The sequence below is a fragment of the Aplysia californica genome, unplaced genomic scaffold (assembly GCF_000002075.1).
Source record: "Aplysia californica isolate F4 #8 unplaced genomic scaffold, AplCal3.0 scaffold00097, whole genome shotgun sequence".
Taxonomy (NCBI): Eukaryota; Metazoa; Mollusca; class Gastropoda; order Aplysiida; family Aplysiidae; genus Aplysia; species Aplysia californica.
The window spans coordinates 1,191,851-1,208,562 of NW_004797367.1; the positions used below are offsets into that span (position 1 = coordinate 1,191,851).

Consider the following 16,712-nt stretch of genomic DNA (forward strand, 5'->3'; position numbering starts at 1 on the left):
GCCCTCCACAACTTCCATTCTTTCTTCTCAGGATCCACCTCAAAGTCCATCTGGTGGGTGTTTTGGTGTTGTTTACTCCTTCTTCCCTATCAAACATCTAAGGTCTTTATCTTTCCTCCTTTTTTGTATTTGTTACTCTCTTGTAACACCTCTTATCTTCAGCCCTTGTACTGTACAATGTAATTGTGCTGCAAGTGTTGAAAAACTCTTAGTAAAACTATTCTGATTTGAATTATGTGGTTAAATTTCCCCTTTCACGAGAATGGCTTGAACCACTACCTTAGTTGGTTGAGCACTGAGCTACGATGCAGATGGCCGTGGTTCCAATATCCATGGAGGCATTCTTGTGCTTGGATTGGTTAGGAACTTTTCAAGGTTCCCCGCATCCATGAGTTGGTCTTGTTGGAAGTGGATATTTTGATTTGAAGACAAAGCCTCTTAGCCTTGATAGTGAGGCACTTTACACCCAAACCATTACCTTACCAAACCTTACGTCGCCTCATCATACTACAGCACCTTATCGCATTACCATACCAAACCATTACCCTACATAACATTTTTTTTTCAGATTTCCAAAGCAAAGGCGGTGGTATTTGCTGGAAACCTTGCTCAAGGTATGTGGGCCACGATTTGGATGAATTCACATTGTTTGTGAATGCTTTCAAAATAACTTTGTTTTTTGTTTATTTGTATTTGACTTTTTATTCAAAGATTAAGTCTTAAAATGCAGTTTGTTGTTTTTGTTGCTTTTCAAAATCCCTAAATGACCTTCTATATTGTACTTATGTACTTTCCCTTTACTGAAAGAAGCAAAAACATTTAAAGATTTAAAAAAAAGAATTGACCAACTGGTTAGAGAGTGCCCCAAGTACATTCTACTTTTTTTCTTTCTGTTTGATGACTTGTTTTTGTCTGAACCTCAGTTTACTGTTGTTAAGTGAATGTAATTCAATTTTCTGCAATTCAGCCAATCAAAGAAAGTAGAAAGATCAGAAAAAATCGTCCAATTGGGTGGTTGGAGGGCTCCTTTGGTAGGTTCCTCTTCTTTACTATCTCCTTTTCCTCTCTGTTTGTGTACCTCTCTTTCTTTAGTTTCTAAATTGCAGTTCTTTATTGCTCCTGTGTAGTTTGCTCCTTCTTTCACATCAAACACCTACCATCCTTATCTCTCCTCGTCCTCCTCTTTTATGTTTGTTACTTTCTTGTAAACCCCCCCCCCCCTTCCCCGGGCAGTGCTACTGACTGAAGTGTCTTTAGACCATTCCCAAAGTATTAACGTGTTCTTATGCACAGTAGAATTGTAAATCGGTTGATTTATCAATGTCATGCTCATACTGTGCCGGAACAACGTAGGGGGAGCTGCTATTTTTTCTTTCCCCATCCTTACTATCGTAATTTTTCCTCTACTTCTTTTGTATGTTTATCACTCTCTTGTGAACTGCTATTTCGGGGTTGCCTTGATAGTCGAAGCAGACTTTGTGCTGTTTAGGCTAGAGGGGTGAGCAGAGCAAGCCTGATTCTCCGTTTGAACTTCTCTGTTGACATCCACCCCTTGGCGCTCATATGACAGTGTGCAGTTGCGAGCGCAGTGAAACCTTACTAAAACAAACAAAAACTTTCTTGGAACCCCTGATAATCTTCTGCACTTGTATGACCTATCTGTTTTGCAAGTGCCTTAAAAAGCTTACTGAAATTAAAATAAAGAAATTAAGTAACCAAGTGCTGAGTCATGTGAATTGTGTTGTTTCCAGCCCTGAAAGACGTACACCCCAGCCTGCCCAGCGATGTCACATACTACTGCCTCGGAACCTCCGATGTTAACAGTTTTGCCTACAGCAGTTTCGACAAAGAACTGGAGAAAAGCTCCTCCTTCCCTCCACCTCTGGTTGTTCGGGAACCAAAAGGTAGAACGAAAAGACAATATGTGAGGCAGCATGGTGGAATGAGGCTCTCGTCAATTTTTGGGCATGTAGAGTTATTTGTATCATCTTCAAGCTTGTTCACTTGTCTTTATGTGGATGAAAGAAATATCCTTTTATCTTGAATGCAAGTTGAGATATTTGCGAAAGAAGGAGGTGGGAGTCACCTGTTTTCAGAGGTAAAATTAGTGAGAAAATGGCCGCCAAAGGTTAGTTATTTCCTTAGCTTAAGAGTCCGTGGTAACTGAAAATTTACATTTTCTGTGCCTTTAATAAACGTTTTTCAGAAAAATCCACACGGAAATGAGTTCTAGGGCATGAAAGGTGTTGCGCCCCCAAAAAAAAATTCAATAAAAATTCACAAAAAGGGGGAAAATGCAAGTTTCTTCATTTTGATTAGTTTGACGAGAACCTGATTCCACCACGCTGCCTCACATATGTGCCACGACACTGTGGAATCAGACGCTCGGCTATTTTTTGGCATATGGAGTTATTGGTATCATCTTGAAGCATGTCCATTTGCCTTGCTTTCAATGAAAACAATACCCATTTATCTTGGATACAAATTGGGATATTTGCGATTGAAGGAGGTGGGGTCGTCTTTGTTTCAGAGGTAAAATTAGCGAGAAAATGGCTGTCAAAGTTTTGTTATTTCCTTAGCTTGAGAGCTCGTGGAAACTAAAAGTTTCCATCTTTTATGCGTTTGATCGATGTTTTTCCAGTAAAATCAAGTCTGAAATTTGTTTTTAATGGGCATGAAAAGTGTTGCGCCGAAAGTAAAAATTCGATAAAAATTGCCAGACTGCGGATAATAGCAAATTTCTTCGATTTCATTGTTTTGACGAGCGCCTGGTTTCATCACGATGCCTCACATATTGTTTCTGGGACGGGCTCTAGAAGCAGCCCCCCTACCCCTCCTCTTGCACACTCACGCACACATGCACACGCACACACACACACATGCACATACACACACACACACACACACACACTCAAACACGCACACACACACTCACACACACACTCTTTTTTTACTACTGAAGAATGTCGTCAGATAATGGACTCAAATCAAATTCACTATTAGCTCATTCTGTGTCTGCATTTCTCCTTCGTAGCGTTGACACATCATGTTCATAATGAATTTATATTGTTTTTCTTAAGACATGGATTTTCAAAGATTTTTCTTTTAAAAAACCCCCCCAAAAAACCAAGCCAGTAGAAGGGGTGACAGGGTGAAGGGAAATGCAGATAACAGAATAGGGATAGAGAACAGTAGATAAGATCAAGGAAAAGAAAATTCAGAGAAGAAACATTTTATTCTGTCGCTGGCTGGTTTCAATTCCAAGACCCTGAGGTATTTTGACCCTTGCTACCTTTCGACGAGACAAAGTCCAACCTGAGACTTTGAATAAATAGATTCTCGTGTTACAGCTTCTAGTGTGAAGTGTACTTTTTTTACTCTCAAACAAGGTTCAAATTCACCTGCCTCAGTCCGTCCTGCTTACTCCAGTCTGGAAAGATTTCCATATAACAAATTCAGTGGCAAGATAATTTATACACATTATAGCGGTTTTAATGTGGTAACTGGTGGTGCGGCTTTCGCTTTCTGCCTTCATTACCAGGTTTGATGTGATAAACAGAAAAAATAATGTCATATGAAGTAAGTTAATTGAAATATAATATATATACATATTTGTGTATGTGTATTTGTGTGTTCTTGTGTGTGTTTTCTTGTGCGTGTGTGTTTGTGTGTGTATGCTCATGTGCGTGCATGTATTTGTGTGTGTGTGTGTGTGTGTATGTGTGTGTGTATGTATGTATGTATGCTTTTGTGAGTGTGTATCTGTGTGTGTATTCTTGTGTGTGTATGTGTGCGTGTGTTCTTGTGTGTGTATGTGTGTGTTTGTGTGTACATGTGCATGTCTGCTTATGTGTATATGTGTGTGTGTGCGCTTATGTTCATGTGTGCATGTGTGTGTGTGTGTGTGTTTGTGTGTGTGTGTGTTGCATACCTTTGCTCTCATCTCTCCCTTCAGTTGGTTGGATGGCATTACTAGCAAGTGTACTACTTTCTCATATTTTTGTGTGTTTATTACTGTCTTGTAACACCTCTGAACTTCAGCACTAAAACATTTATCGTCCTTATCTCTTATCTTTCTTTTTTGTGTGAGTTTATTACTGTCTTGTAACACCTCTGAACTTAAGCACTAAAACATTTATCATCCTTATCTTTGATCATTCTTTTTATTTTTGTGTGTGTTTGTTACTCTCTTGTTACTCCTCTAACCTTTAACACTTTTTTGACCTGGTTGTGCTGCGATTATTGTAAAACTTTTACTGAGTGGGTGGTTGGCGGGTGCTCTGGTGTGGTTTGCTCCTTTTTTCCTATCAAACATCTATCGTCCTTATCTCCCCTTCTTCTTTTTTATGTTTGTTACTCTCTTGTGACATCTCTTTTCGTCTGGCGCTCATATGACCTTATGCAGTTGCGAGTTTTATAAAACCTCTACTAAAACTAAACTAACTCTTACTGAAACTAAACATCGGCTCTTATATGACCTGATTCTGTTGCATGTGCAGTAAAATGCTTACTAAATCTGACATTTCCCTGTCTTGTTGTGTCCCCACAGACGCTCTGTTCTACGTTTACACGTCCGGCACGACAGGGATGCCGAAAGCCGCCGTTGTGTCACATCTCAGGTGAGCGGATGACTGGCAGGTGCTCTGGTGTGGTCTGCTTCTTCTGTCCTGTCAAACGTCTGTCGTGCTAATCTGTCTTATTTATTTTTGTGTTTGTTACTCTCTGTAATACGTTTAATCTTCATACGGTGCCTAAACAACATGGGGGGAAACTGCTGCTTTTTCTTTCCTCTTCCTTACTGTCGTCATTTTTTCCTCTACTTCTTCTGTATGTTTGTCACTCTCTTGTGAACTGCTATTTTTTGGGTGCCTTAGTAGTCGAAGCAGACTTTGTGCTGTTGAGGCTAGAGAGGTGAGCAAAGGAAGCCTGATTCCCCGTTTGGACTTCTCTGTTGACATCCACCCTTTCGCGCTCATATGACCTTATGTAGTTGCGAGCGCAGTAAAACCTTACTAAAAAACTAAACTAACTCTAATCTTCGGTGTGGCGTAATCGTGAGATTGCAGGTTCAGGGGTTCGAGCCTTAATTTGGTCCAACCGTGTGTCCTTGGGAAAGACACTTTACATGAATTTCTCACTTGGTTCAGTCCTTTCAGAGAAGAACTTCAAGCTCGGAGGTCCCGCCTCTTAAATAACCAAACATTGTTGATAGGGGCGTTAAAGTGACTTAAACCTATACCATTTTCTAATCTTTGGCACCTATGTGACTTAATTGTGTTGCAAATGCTGTAAAATAAAACTCTTACTAAAACTAAATGTCTCAGGTGAGCATGGGACACTCTGTTTAGCTCTCCATCAAAACCCCGGCAGTTCAGAGCCCCAAAAGTCTGTTCAACTCTTTTACCTCTTCACCGCTGTGCAGACATGTGCTGGCGAGTCGCTTGTGTTCTCCAGAACTGGTTGTGGGTGGTTGGCTGGTTCTCTAGTGTGTGGGGTCTGCTCCTTCTAATCTGTCAAACATCTATCGTCCTTTTCTCTCATTTTTTATGTGTTTGTTTCTCTCTAGTAACACCTCTAATTTCTGGCGCTTATATGACCTTATTGTGTTGCAAGTGCTGTAAAATTCAAACTAAGTTTATTGACAAGGCACTTGATGGTGATGGTTCTCTGGATTTGACTGTTGGGGGGGGGGGGGGGGGACATCCCTTTTCATGTATAAGATTTGGTTGACTTCAACAACTTTGTCAAATATGTCCCCAAAATAGTATGGATGAAGTGGCTTATACTGTCTCATTATTTTATGAAAGGGACGAAAGGGAAAGGCACTGCTATTTAAGATGAGCTAAGGAGTTTGTTTTTCATTTACAAACGGCATGCTATTATTTCCATTGCTTACTTTTTTTACCATGTTAGGTACCGGTTGCTTGCACAGTCTATAACTTTTCTTCCTCGGATGTTAACGGTCATCATCATTTCTTGAATGACAAACTTTTATAATAATCATTTTGTCATTGTTATCACTATCATTATTATTGTTGTTATCGTTATTATTATTTATTATTATTATTACCCGAGATACTAGTATTTATTTATTTTTTTTCATCGTTTTTTATCATTGTTATCATTGTCATTATCTTTATATATATATTTGTTCTTCTTCTTCTTATTGTTATTATTATCGCTGACAGGTTTTGCCTGATGGGTTGGGGCATCAAGCTGTTCTTCAGCCTGTCGAACAAGGACGTCCTGTACATTGCTCTGCCTCTGTACCACACGGCGGGCGGGATCCTTGGGGTCAGCCAGGCCATCCTAGGGGGCACAACTCTGGCCATCCGGCCCAAGTTCTCCGCCAGTCAGTTCTGGACGGACTGCGTCAAGTACAAATGCACTGTAAGCGATTTTTTAAAATTAAGAGGGCGGGGGGTCTATCTAGCTTTATTATGTTAAATGTTAAAGTTTGTTCAAGGACTACTTCAAGAACAAATGTAATGTGAGTGAATCGGTTTTAGTTTCTCTAGCTTAGTTAAATATTTTCGGGGTTTTTTGTAACGATTGTTCAAGGACTGCGTCGATTGCTGCTGCACTGTGAGTGGATTGTTGGGCTGCTTTTTTTTTTTTCTATTTTGCTTAATTAGATATATCATTTATATTGTTAATGATTGTTCAAGGACTGCGTCAAGTGCAAATGCACTGTGAGTGAATTGTTTTGCTTTTTTTGTCTGTCTAGTTTAATTAGATATTAATATTTTTAATGCAAATGATTGGTTAAGGACTGCATGAAGTACGAATGTACAGTAATTGAATGGGGAGGGGGGGGGTTGGTCTATCATCTAGTCTAATCAAACATTCTTGTTTTTAATGTTAACGGTTGTTTATGGACTGTGTCATGTACAAATGCACTGTAAGTGAATTGCTTTTCTTTTTTTTCTGTCATCTAGCATAATTAAACATTATTGTTTTTACTTTAATCTAGCTTACGGTTAATTAGACATTATTGTTTTTACTATCATTTAGCTTAATTAAACATTATTGGTTTTACTATCATCTAGCTTAAATAAACATTATTGTTATTAATGTCAATGGTTATTCATGGACTGTGTTGAGTACAAATACACTCTAAGTAAATTGGGGGGGGGGTGTTGTCTGTCATTTAGTCTAATTAAACATTGCTGTTTTTAATTTTAACATTTGTTCATGGACTGCGTCAAGTACAAATGCCCTGTAAGTGAATCACTTTTCGTGTCTGTCTAGCTGAAACATTTTATTTTCATGTTAACTCTTTGAGCAGTACATGCGACTTCTGCTGCATCACTGTCTCTTGGCTGTGGCTGCCAATCGCAGCACAAGCTGCGTGGGTACTCTGTGTCTTGGTGTACTTTCCTACACTTTGCCGTAAAGCTTGTAGATCTGTCTATCTGTCTCTCTCTCTCTCTCTCTCTTTCTCTCTCTCTCTCTCTTTCTCTTTCTCTCCCTCTCTCGCTCTCTCTCTGTCACTCTCTCTTCCTCTCTCCTCTCCCCCACTCTCCCCCACTGTCTTTCTTTCTGTTTCTTGGTATTTTCTTCAATATATAGTCAAAGAGGAAAGCTGCAATATGCTGTTTGACTCTTTGACTGACATAAGACTTCTTTTCTTAAAATCTATAACACTCTTCATCCCCCGACAGGCCGGCCAATACATCGGTGAGATCTGTCGTTACCTCCTGGCTCAGCCGTTCCGACCGGAGGAGAAGCAACATTCCGTACGGGTTCTCTACGGCAACGGGATCAAGCCACAGATTTGGAAAAGTTTCCAGGACCGTTTCGGGGTTCCCTTGATTGGAGAGTTCTACGGAGCCACGGAGGGCAACTGCAGTATAGGTGAATACTGATGTTCTTTGTCTAGGTGTTTATTATTACCATTTGTGTCTGAAATTGTCAGCATTTTGCTGGGTTGTTTTTAATTTTTGTGTGTGTGTGTGTGTGATTTTTTAGCCTCTGCCTCTTACATGTTTTTTTTGAAAATCAAAAACCCTCTGTTGATTTTTGGGGAAGAATGTACTGTTCTCTATGGAGACAAGAGTGTGTGTGTGCATGTGTGTGTGTGCATGTGTGTGTGTGCATGTGTGTGTGTGCATGTGTGTGTGTGCATGTGTGTGTGTGCATGTGTGTTTGTGTACGTGTGTGCAAGATTTCCCTTTTTAAGTGGTTGATTGTTTTAAAAGTTTTTAAAGTAATGTATTGAATTTAGTAGTTCTTCAAGTGCACTCCTGAACGAATTGCCTTTTTACATCTGACAGTCGCATTTGTGTTACATGCTCAGTTTTCTGATGAAAGTTTCCATAATTTTCAGGCGAACATATTATGTTCCTGTCAAAGTGTCTGTAAACGTCTCAGCTCTTCATATACTGATCCCACACCATTTGCAGGAATATCCTCTTTGTCCTATTTTTATTTGTTTTTACCTAATCTCTGTGATAGACAAAATGAGTAGTACATAGACAAATGGGAATTTTTACAATTTTTTAAAATTCTTCTTTTTTCTTTTTTAAACATTATCAGTAAACTTTGAGAACAAAGTAGGAGCTGTGGGGTTCACAACGAGAATCGCTCCGAGTCTGTACCCAATCACCCTTGTCAAGGTGGACCCAGCGACCAACGAGATCGTCCGCGACAGTAATGGCATTTGTGTGAAGGCGGAGCCTGGCGAGCCGGGCGAGATGGTGGGCAAGATCATCAAGGGGAATCCAACCCGCGACTTTGATGGCTATGTGGACGGCAGCGCCACGCAAAAGAAAGTTATCAGTGACGTATTCAAGAAGGGAGACAAAGCTTTCTCCACTGGTAAGTTTGTTCGTTCTGTGTTTGATAAGACGGTCCCTTTACTGTTGGTCTAAAAAGAGTTTTACGAAGCCTGCAACACAATTAAGTCTTATAAATGCGGAAGGTTAGAGGTCTTTCTAAGAGAGTAAAAAATGCAAGGAAAGAGGAGGAGAGATAACAATGGTGTGGGTGGTTGGCAGGTACTCTGGTGTAGTTTGCTCCTTCTTTCCTATCAAATATCTATCTTACCAATCTCTCCTCCTTCTTTTTTGTGTTTGTTACTCTCTTGTAACACCTCTAATCTTCAGCACTTATATGACCTTATTGTGTTGCAAGTGCTGTAAAGCTTTTACTAAAAAAAAGATAACAATAGTGGGTGTTTGATTGGTTTTTGGTTTTAATTTTTGAGTGTAGTAGATAATGTGATACAGCACTTATGTCGCACCGTTTATCGAACATTATACTTCTCCACACGGTTATAAATACAGGAAAAGTACAGCCTCATAATACTCTCGAAGCTTCTCTAATGACCACCTATCCTAGACAACCACCGAAACAAATGACCACCTTCCACTTACCCTCTTGTCTTGTTTCTATATTAAAATGGCGCTATTCAGGATGTTCATCTGTCTAAGACGGAAACTTTTCTCCTCATCAATGGATTATCTTTTATTTTTTATCGACTCTACCCTAAGACCTGATTAAATTTTTTTTTCTTTTTTAACCTTATCCATACTCCTGGGGTCATTTTGGACCCCAGGGGTTGTATTCTTCACACTTCACATTTTAGAATACTTCTAGTGCGAAGATCTCTTTGAAACTTTCAGTATTTCTCAAAAATTCATTTTGACAGACTGCTATGCAAAGCGTACGGATCGGCTTAACTAGTAAAGTTCCTCTTTGGAAAGTGGGGGCACAGAGTTCCCTACGTCGTATCGATACGATAGTAAAACCCGATGTACGGATAGGGTTAATAAACATATTGAGTGCCTAGTGTAAGACTCCACCATGCACCATTTTGAAAAGTGACGTATGGCAGAGTTTAACACTGAGCAGTCGATATATCTAATAATGTTGATTATTTTGTGTATTTTCAGGGGATATTTTGGTGATGGATGACCTTGGTTACATGTACTTCCGTGACCGGACGGGCGACACGTTCCGTTGGCGAGGGGAGAACGTGAGCACCAATGAGGTGGAAGCTGTCATCAGTAACGCTATACAGCTGAACGATGCCGTGGTCTACGGTGTGGAGGTGCCGGGTACGTTCATACATGTGGATGCACACACTCATGTACGCACACACACAAACACACACACACACAAACACACACACACACATACACACGCACGCACACACACACACACACTCACACACACACACGCTCACATACATGCACCTGCACTCACACGTTAATACATACATATATTCAAACTCGCAACAAAACAACAAAAACAAATTTTTTTAAATGACGTCTTTCGTCCTTATCTCTCCTTCTTTACTGTGTTTTTCTCTTGGAACGTCTCTAACCTCCGGCACCTATGTGAACTAATAGTGTTGCAAGTGCCTTAAAATAACATTCTCAAAAACACTTTCTTCTTGAGTTGGCTATTTCAAATTTCAAGCATGGTTGAAGCAGTCCTCCTACTGATGAATGTGGCGTCGGTGGCTTTATGGTTAAGCTCTCAGACTGGCAACCGTAAGGTTGTGGGTTCAAATCCTGTGAGGGGTCCGGCATTGTGTTCTTGGGAAAGCCACCTTATACAGGAATTTTCCTCACTTCACCCAGGTGGGAATGGGTACCCAGCTGTAGACTGTGAAGGATCTTGTCAGTGTGTTTAGTATTTGAGCGCTTAATCAGCTGCTTGCACAGTATGCTCACTGGGAAGCTGAGAATGTTTCAGAGTGTTCTTTGGTCTGCTGGGGTAATAATGTAATGTGTAAAGTACATAAAGCTTGCTGTCGAGCAGAGATTTACACTATATAAATGCTATTTATTATTATTATTATAAATTAAATGACAAAAATTATGTCAATGGGGGCACAAAGTAAAACATCCACCATTTTCGGTTGTTCACAGGAAGTGAAGGTCGTGCAGGAATGGCGGCCATCGTGGACGAGAACGACTCTATTGACGTAGCTCAGCTAGGACAAGCTCTCTCCCGCTCCCTCCCGGCGTACGCTCGGCCGCTTTTCCTACGCTTCCTCAAAGAGGTGGACAGAACAGGTAGGGGGTAGCAGGTCTAAATTGTGTCAATGGGGGAGTAAAAGAGTGAAAGATTTACAACAGCAGTGCTTGCCAACCTAGGCGATATGGCCCACTAGTGAGAATTGTGTAATTTTAATTGGGAGGTTGAGAGGGTGGGGGGGGGGGGTGTGGGGGGGGTATCCATATGTAGGAACAATACAAAAATATTAGCCTCTTACAGCAAGAGGTGGGCTCTGGCTATGAACAGGTTGACAAGCACTGATTTTATTGTCAATTCTGGGGAAAACTGTGCACACTGTTTTTATTATTATTACATATAAGCTTTTGCCAATAGATGGGAGTTGGTTTCTTCATATACCTTACAAAATCCTTTCTCAGATTTCAATAGAAATGGTGCTACAGCTTTGAAATTTGTATATGTGTTGTGCTTAATATGATGTGTCATCTATGGGAGCAGAGAAATAGCAGTGGGGCCATCAGAAGAAATCTTAAGAATATTTTTTGTTCTGATATTCTGATACATAGTAAGATATTCCTCGAACTACGGATCCCTCGAACTACCGAGGCCAGTCCCCATGAATTCAAGCTATGCATGTTATACTGTAAAAACAAACCTGGGGCTTCTCCACAGGTACATTCAAGCTGAAAAAGACAGTTCTGAGAGACGAGGGCTTCAACATCACGGCCATTCAGGACAGGATGTACTTCCTGAGTCCCAAGTCCCGGCAGTACGAGCCGCTGACCAAGGAGGCATACTCCGACATTTTGGAGGGTCGGATCCGCCTCTAGCAAGCCAGGACCCCGACAGTAGAATGCTGCTCCGCGCCTTACGTTACCTCCATTCTTGAACTTGAACTCATACGTGTCTTTTTTGGGGGGGGGGGTTTCATCATTTCTATTTCTACTGCTTTTTGTTGGACTCTGTCATATGTCTTTTTTTCGAAATGGGGTACGGTGGAGTCTTACACAGAGCAGTTAATTTTTTTCCATGACATTGCAATGGAAAGAAATAGAAAGACCTGTTGTACTGTGTACATTTTTGCAGTAGAAAATGTTATCAATTTGAAGGTCTTATGAATTTTTCATTCATGGGGGCCATTTTAAACCAAACTCCACCCTGGGGTTGAATGTAATTCATTGTCCTTTATTTATTTATTTGTGTCCATCCTTTTTTTTTCTTGTCTGTCTTTTTTCCCTCTTTTAGAAATAATGTTTCTGTCTTACACTTACAGTGTAACCAAGGCTGATAGTCTTTGAACTGAAGTGTTCAATTAAGATAAGATAAGATAATCTTTATTGCCCAGATCCTGACATTTTGGTTTAGTGTTTCACAACATACACTCACACACACAAGCATGCACACAATTGTTTTTTTCCTGTTCTTTTACAGTCTGAATTTATCAGCTCTGAGAGTCATTCTAAAAAAAGTTCAATTTGAATAAAGAAAAGCATTACAATCTGCAACTTGGAATAGAGTTTTCATAACACATCAGAGTGGCACACTGAGTACCATTTGCGGTTGGCGGGTGCTCAGGTGTGGTTTGCTCCCTCTTTCCTATTAAACGTCTATCGTCCTTATCTCTTTCTTTTTCTCTTTTTTGGGTTTTTTAAAAACTCTCTTGTAACAACTTTAATCTTCGGCTCTTATATGATGACTTTATTATTATTTTGTAAGTGTTATATAACTCTTGCTAAGACTAGTATAACTAATACACTAAGACTGTGTACCTGTTCCAGGTTTTGTCATGTTTCTGTGTAGTATACCTGTGTGGAATTTCCCTTGAAAGATAATCTGATTTCTTGTCTTTCTTCGTACTCCTCTAGGCTCTGTTGTCCCTTCAGTGCAGTTGATGGTCCAGTGCTGTGCAATAACTCTATCGTTATTTAGAGATGTTTGACGTGGCTTTGTTCATTTACCGCAGCAAATATCCTAATCTTATTCACGGTAATTGTTAAAGAAGTTTTTTTTTGGTTTGTTTTTTCTTTCATGTTGTGATCATGAGAAAATGGAAGAATAGACGTTTACTTTAAATACTTAGTCAAGAAATGGGTGGTTTGAGGATGCCACACGTACGTTCTAGCCTACTGCTTCCGTACTCTCCATAATGTGTTTATTTTCTTGTCCGTCTTTCTTTCACACCCCCCCTCCCCCAACAGAGGTACATTTCAAATACTCCCTGATATGTTAGTCAGATCTGGTCTATGGCTGGTTCGAGGGTGAAACTGTTCGGTTCTTACTTCCGTTCTGTTCCTCTGTTGTTTCCACCTGTCAGTGACGGATATTTAAACACTACAACACTTTTACAAAGGACTGGCTACTTTGTTTTCCTTTTATACCTTTCTAGAGAAGTTGTGGACACGGATATTCGCACATAGCAGCATGTTCGATGTTTTTGTTTTGCAGTCTTTAGTGACTCAAGCCAAGATCATTGATGCTCTAGTTCATGGGTGTGTACTTGATGTATCGACATTCACCCTCCTAGCATCGCTAATAAATAGCCTTTGGTGTCAGGGGAAATTATATTATTTCACTATGTCATGTTGGAAAATGTTTTTAAACAGGAAAACCAAGCAAGTAAAGGGCATAAACCTATTTATTTTCAGAATGTAGAATGTGAATAGGAAATAGAGCTCATTTGTTAAGGAATTGAAATGTTTAGTGATATAAAAAAAAACACCCCAGAATAAACTAAATGAAATAGAGACTCAAATTACAGCAAATTAAATATGCTGTAATACCAGAGAACAAAAATTTACAGTCAATCAAATTGGCCATGACACCACAGAATGAAACTTACCGCCGATTTAATGAGCCGCCGACACGTGGAGGGTTTAGATTAATTTGAGTTTGACCTTCCAAGCGACCGAGTTTGACAAGTGTTCTCTCGTTTATCCACTGACAGTATTATGCTAGTACCAAGCTCACTTTCCTCAACAGCAGGACTTCAGCATTATTCTTCTCACTGTCAGTAATGATATGAAAAGAGATTAAATAGAAAAGAGTTGAACATGTTGAAGAAGTGCTAAAAAAATTGCTATAAGAGTAATATTACCTCTACTTCAGTAGAGTAGAATAACGATAGATTTATTTGTAATATGGGTACATTATTTTGTTTCATTGTATTTTTTTTCTTGAATAAAGCAACTGATTATTTTCTTATTTGTAAATACATTCTTGTCTGTCCCCTTAATGTAAGATGCAAAATTGAATGAGTAAAAATGACTACTTTTAAAAATTTTGATTCTTTGGCAATTTGTCGGCTCACCTGAAGGCACGAGCACAGGCATTCCAACACTCCAGAGACATGAACTGACAGACAGCTTTGCCACAAACGCACACTTGTGCAGACATTCACTCTCATGTTACATATATGCAAAAATTCATGCACTCACTATCACATTCACACATACACACACACACACACACACACTCAAGCACACAAATACACATTCCCATGTTCATACTCTCTCACATATGCACACTCTCGTAACTTCTGGATGATTTTATGACTGGATGGGTTGTTGCTGCCTTCGTGCCTTTGTTTGATTAAAAACACAACGTGATCCAAAATTGGAAATAGATTTTTGTATCATACCAACCAAATACTCTGTGAACCATGATGTCAAAAATTGTGCCACTTTTGTGAAAAAATGTTTCAGTTTGAGATGTGATTCGTGATGATTTTACCAAGTTCGTAATGTTGAGTAGATTAGTTCGAAGAACATACAGCCAATTAGAGAGAGCCATTAAGAAAAGATGTGGATATTTCCAATAGGTATCTCAGCTCAGAACCTGTGTTAGGCTCTTGTTCATTGCATTATAATGAAATGCGTTCAAGTCCTGAGTGAGGAAGTTATTTTATTGAGTATCATGATCTGTCTACCAGAATGTACCATATTGTCTGTGAATGGTGGAGAGGAAAAAGCAATGTTTGCTGGAATGTGATTAAAGATTTAGTTTCCAGTTTTGTACCATACATGGGTAATGGAGATGGAAAATGAATGGGAGGGAAGATTGGAAGTGGAGAAAAGGGTACTTCTTTTGCTGACGTTAACAATTTGTGCAAGCAGAGTAGAAAAGGGTATCACTTATACTGACTTTAACAGTTTGTGTGAAGCAGTGTAGAAAAAGGTATCTTTGATATTGATGTAACAATTTGTTTTAAGCTAAAAGGTAATTCATTATTTATAATATATATATGTATGTCTATAGCTTCTATGCAAAACCTTTCTTTTCGTTCTGTGATCAATTTGATTAGGGAATTTCTATTCAAAGGAAAGAAAGAGACAGTACCATAAGAATCTTTATTGCTTGTATCAGTTGTGCTGATAATGACAATTTCTTATAAATGTGACATATGTCGAAATATATACTTGTATACTATAAATACCATTGACATCTAGGGTGTTAAATAATAATAAATAATAATAATATATAACATTTATATAGCGCATTTCCAAAAAAAGTAGCTCAATGCGCTTAACATTGGAATACCCATTTTTCAAAAACCTTTCTTACTACTATCTTTTTTCTCATGCAATATACATTAATGCACACACACACACACACACACACACACACACACACACACACACACACACACACACACACACACACACACACACACACACACACATCATTATGAGTGAACCAAAAAAGTTGTGTAATGCACACAATGCGATGCATAAGTTAACCAAAATACATAGGATATGTTCACAGTCGGTTAATAAAAATACAAAAAATAGACACACTGCCATTTGCATAATATTGTTCTGATGCCTAAGCCACTGGGTTAGAAATGAATTCGTTAAGTGTGATGACACTCTTCAACAGAGAAATTTAGTTACACCACAGAGCAGGCTGATTTTGTGGTGTTAACTCCACAAAGACTTTTATTGCACTGACGTGTAGTAAGTAGTGAGTACATTTCGAGATTCAGCCACAAGCGCAAAAAGGGTCAGTCGGAGATGCTTAGTAAGTGTTTTACGGCACTTGCAACACAATAATGTCATATAAATGCCGAAGATTAGAGGTGTTACGAAAGAGTAACGAAAACAAAAAGAAGGAAGAGAGAAAAAAAGGATAGATGTTTGATAGGAAAGAAAGAAAAAAAAACACACCAGAGCACCCGCCAACCACCCACAGTCGGAGATGAAGGAGGCGGAGTTGATGGATTGGACGTACTCTAAGGAAGCCAGAAAGCTGAATAACAAAGAAAGTGCAGAATTGGAATCTACAGGGTAAGATATCCAGGGGAAGACCACTTAGAACCAGGAGAATAGTCACAGAAAATGATGTACAGGAAAGTGGGAAGACATGGAATAATATCAAGAGGCTAGCTCGGGATAGGGAAAAGGTGGAAAGTTTTGTTTCAAAGTGTTCGTTCGTGGTTTAGACCCTAATATAGTGTGAGAAAGGCATTGATGATGACAGCAAAAAAGGGACAGCACTCATGTAACATAGACGAGGTCAAATCAGTGACGAAAGAGGGGTCGTTGCATTAGCCTATAATATAATAATGCTACAGCACTCTGAAAGAAACTCCATCTCTTGATAAAGTGCAGTGGGTTTTGTTACGCCGTTCGGCCAAACAAGCGCAAGGACAGAACTGATCAAACACTTGATCAAATCAGAGTGCACTGGGGCCAGGTCGTAAATGCGGTCTCGGTGGGAAAGAAGTGAACCTTTAGATGCTGTTGTTT

The 16,712-nt window shown here is 39.4% G+C and overlaps 1 protein-coding gene across 1 annotated transcript in view; it reads left to right on the plus strand.

The window, feature by feature from the left end:
• LOC101857015 (long-chain fatty acid transport protein 4) overlaps positions 1-15,435 on the plus strand; it is a 32,956-nt gene extending 17,521 nt beyond the window's left edge. Inside the window, exons 3-11 of the mRNA XM_013080732.2 lie at positions 569-614; positions 1,752-1,904; positions 4,550-4,619; positions 6,189-6,390; positions 7,665-7,857; positions 8,539-8,820; positions 9,897-10,061; positions 10,881-11,027; positions 11,641-15,435. Of these exons, the coding sequence (XP_012936186.1) occupies positions 569-614; positions 1,752-1,904; positions 4,550-4,619; positions 6,189-6,390; positions 7,665-7,857; positions 8,539-8,820; positions 9,897-10,061; positions 10,881-11,027; positions 11,641-11,798 (1,416 nt within the window). The 3' untranslated portion in view covers positions 11,799-15,435. The remainder of the gene's footprint in view (positions 1-568; positions 615-1,751; positions 1,905-4,549; positions 4,620-6,188; positions 6,391-7,664; positions 7,858-8,538; positions 8,821-9,896; positions 10,062-10,880; positions 11,028-11,640) is intronic.
• Positions 15,436-16,712: the final 1,277 nt, after the last annotated feature.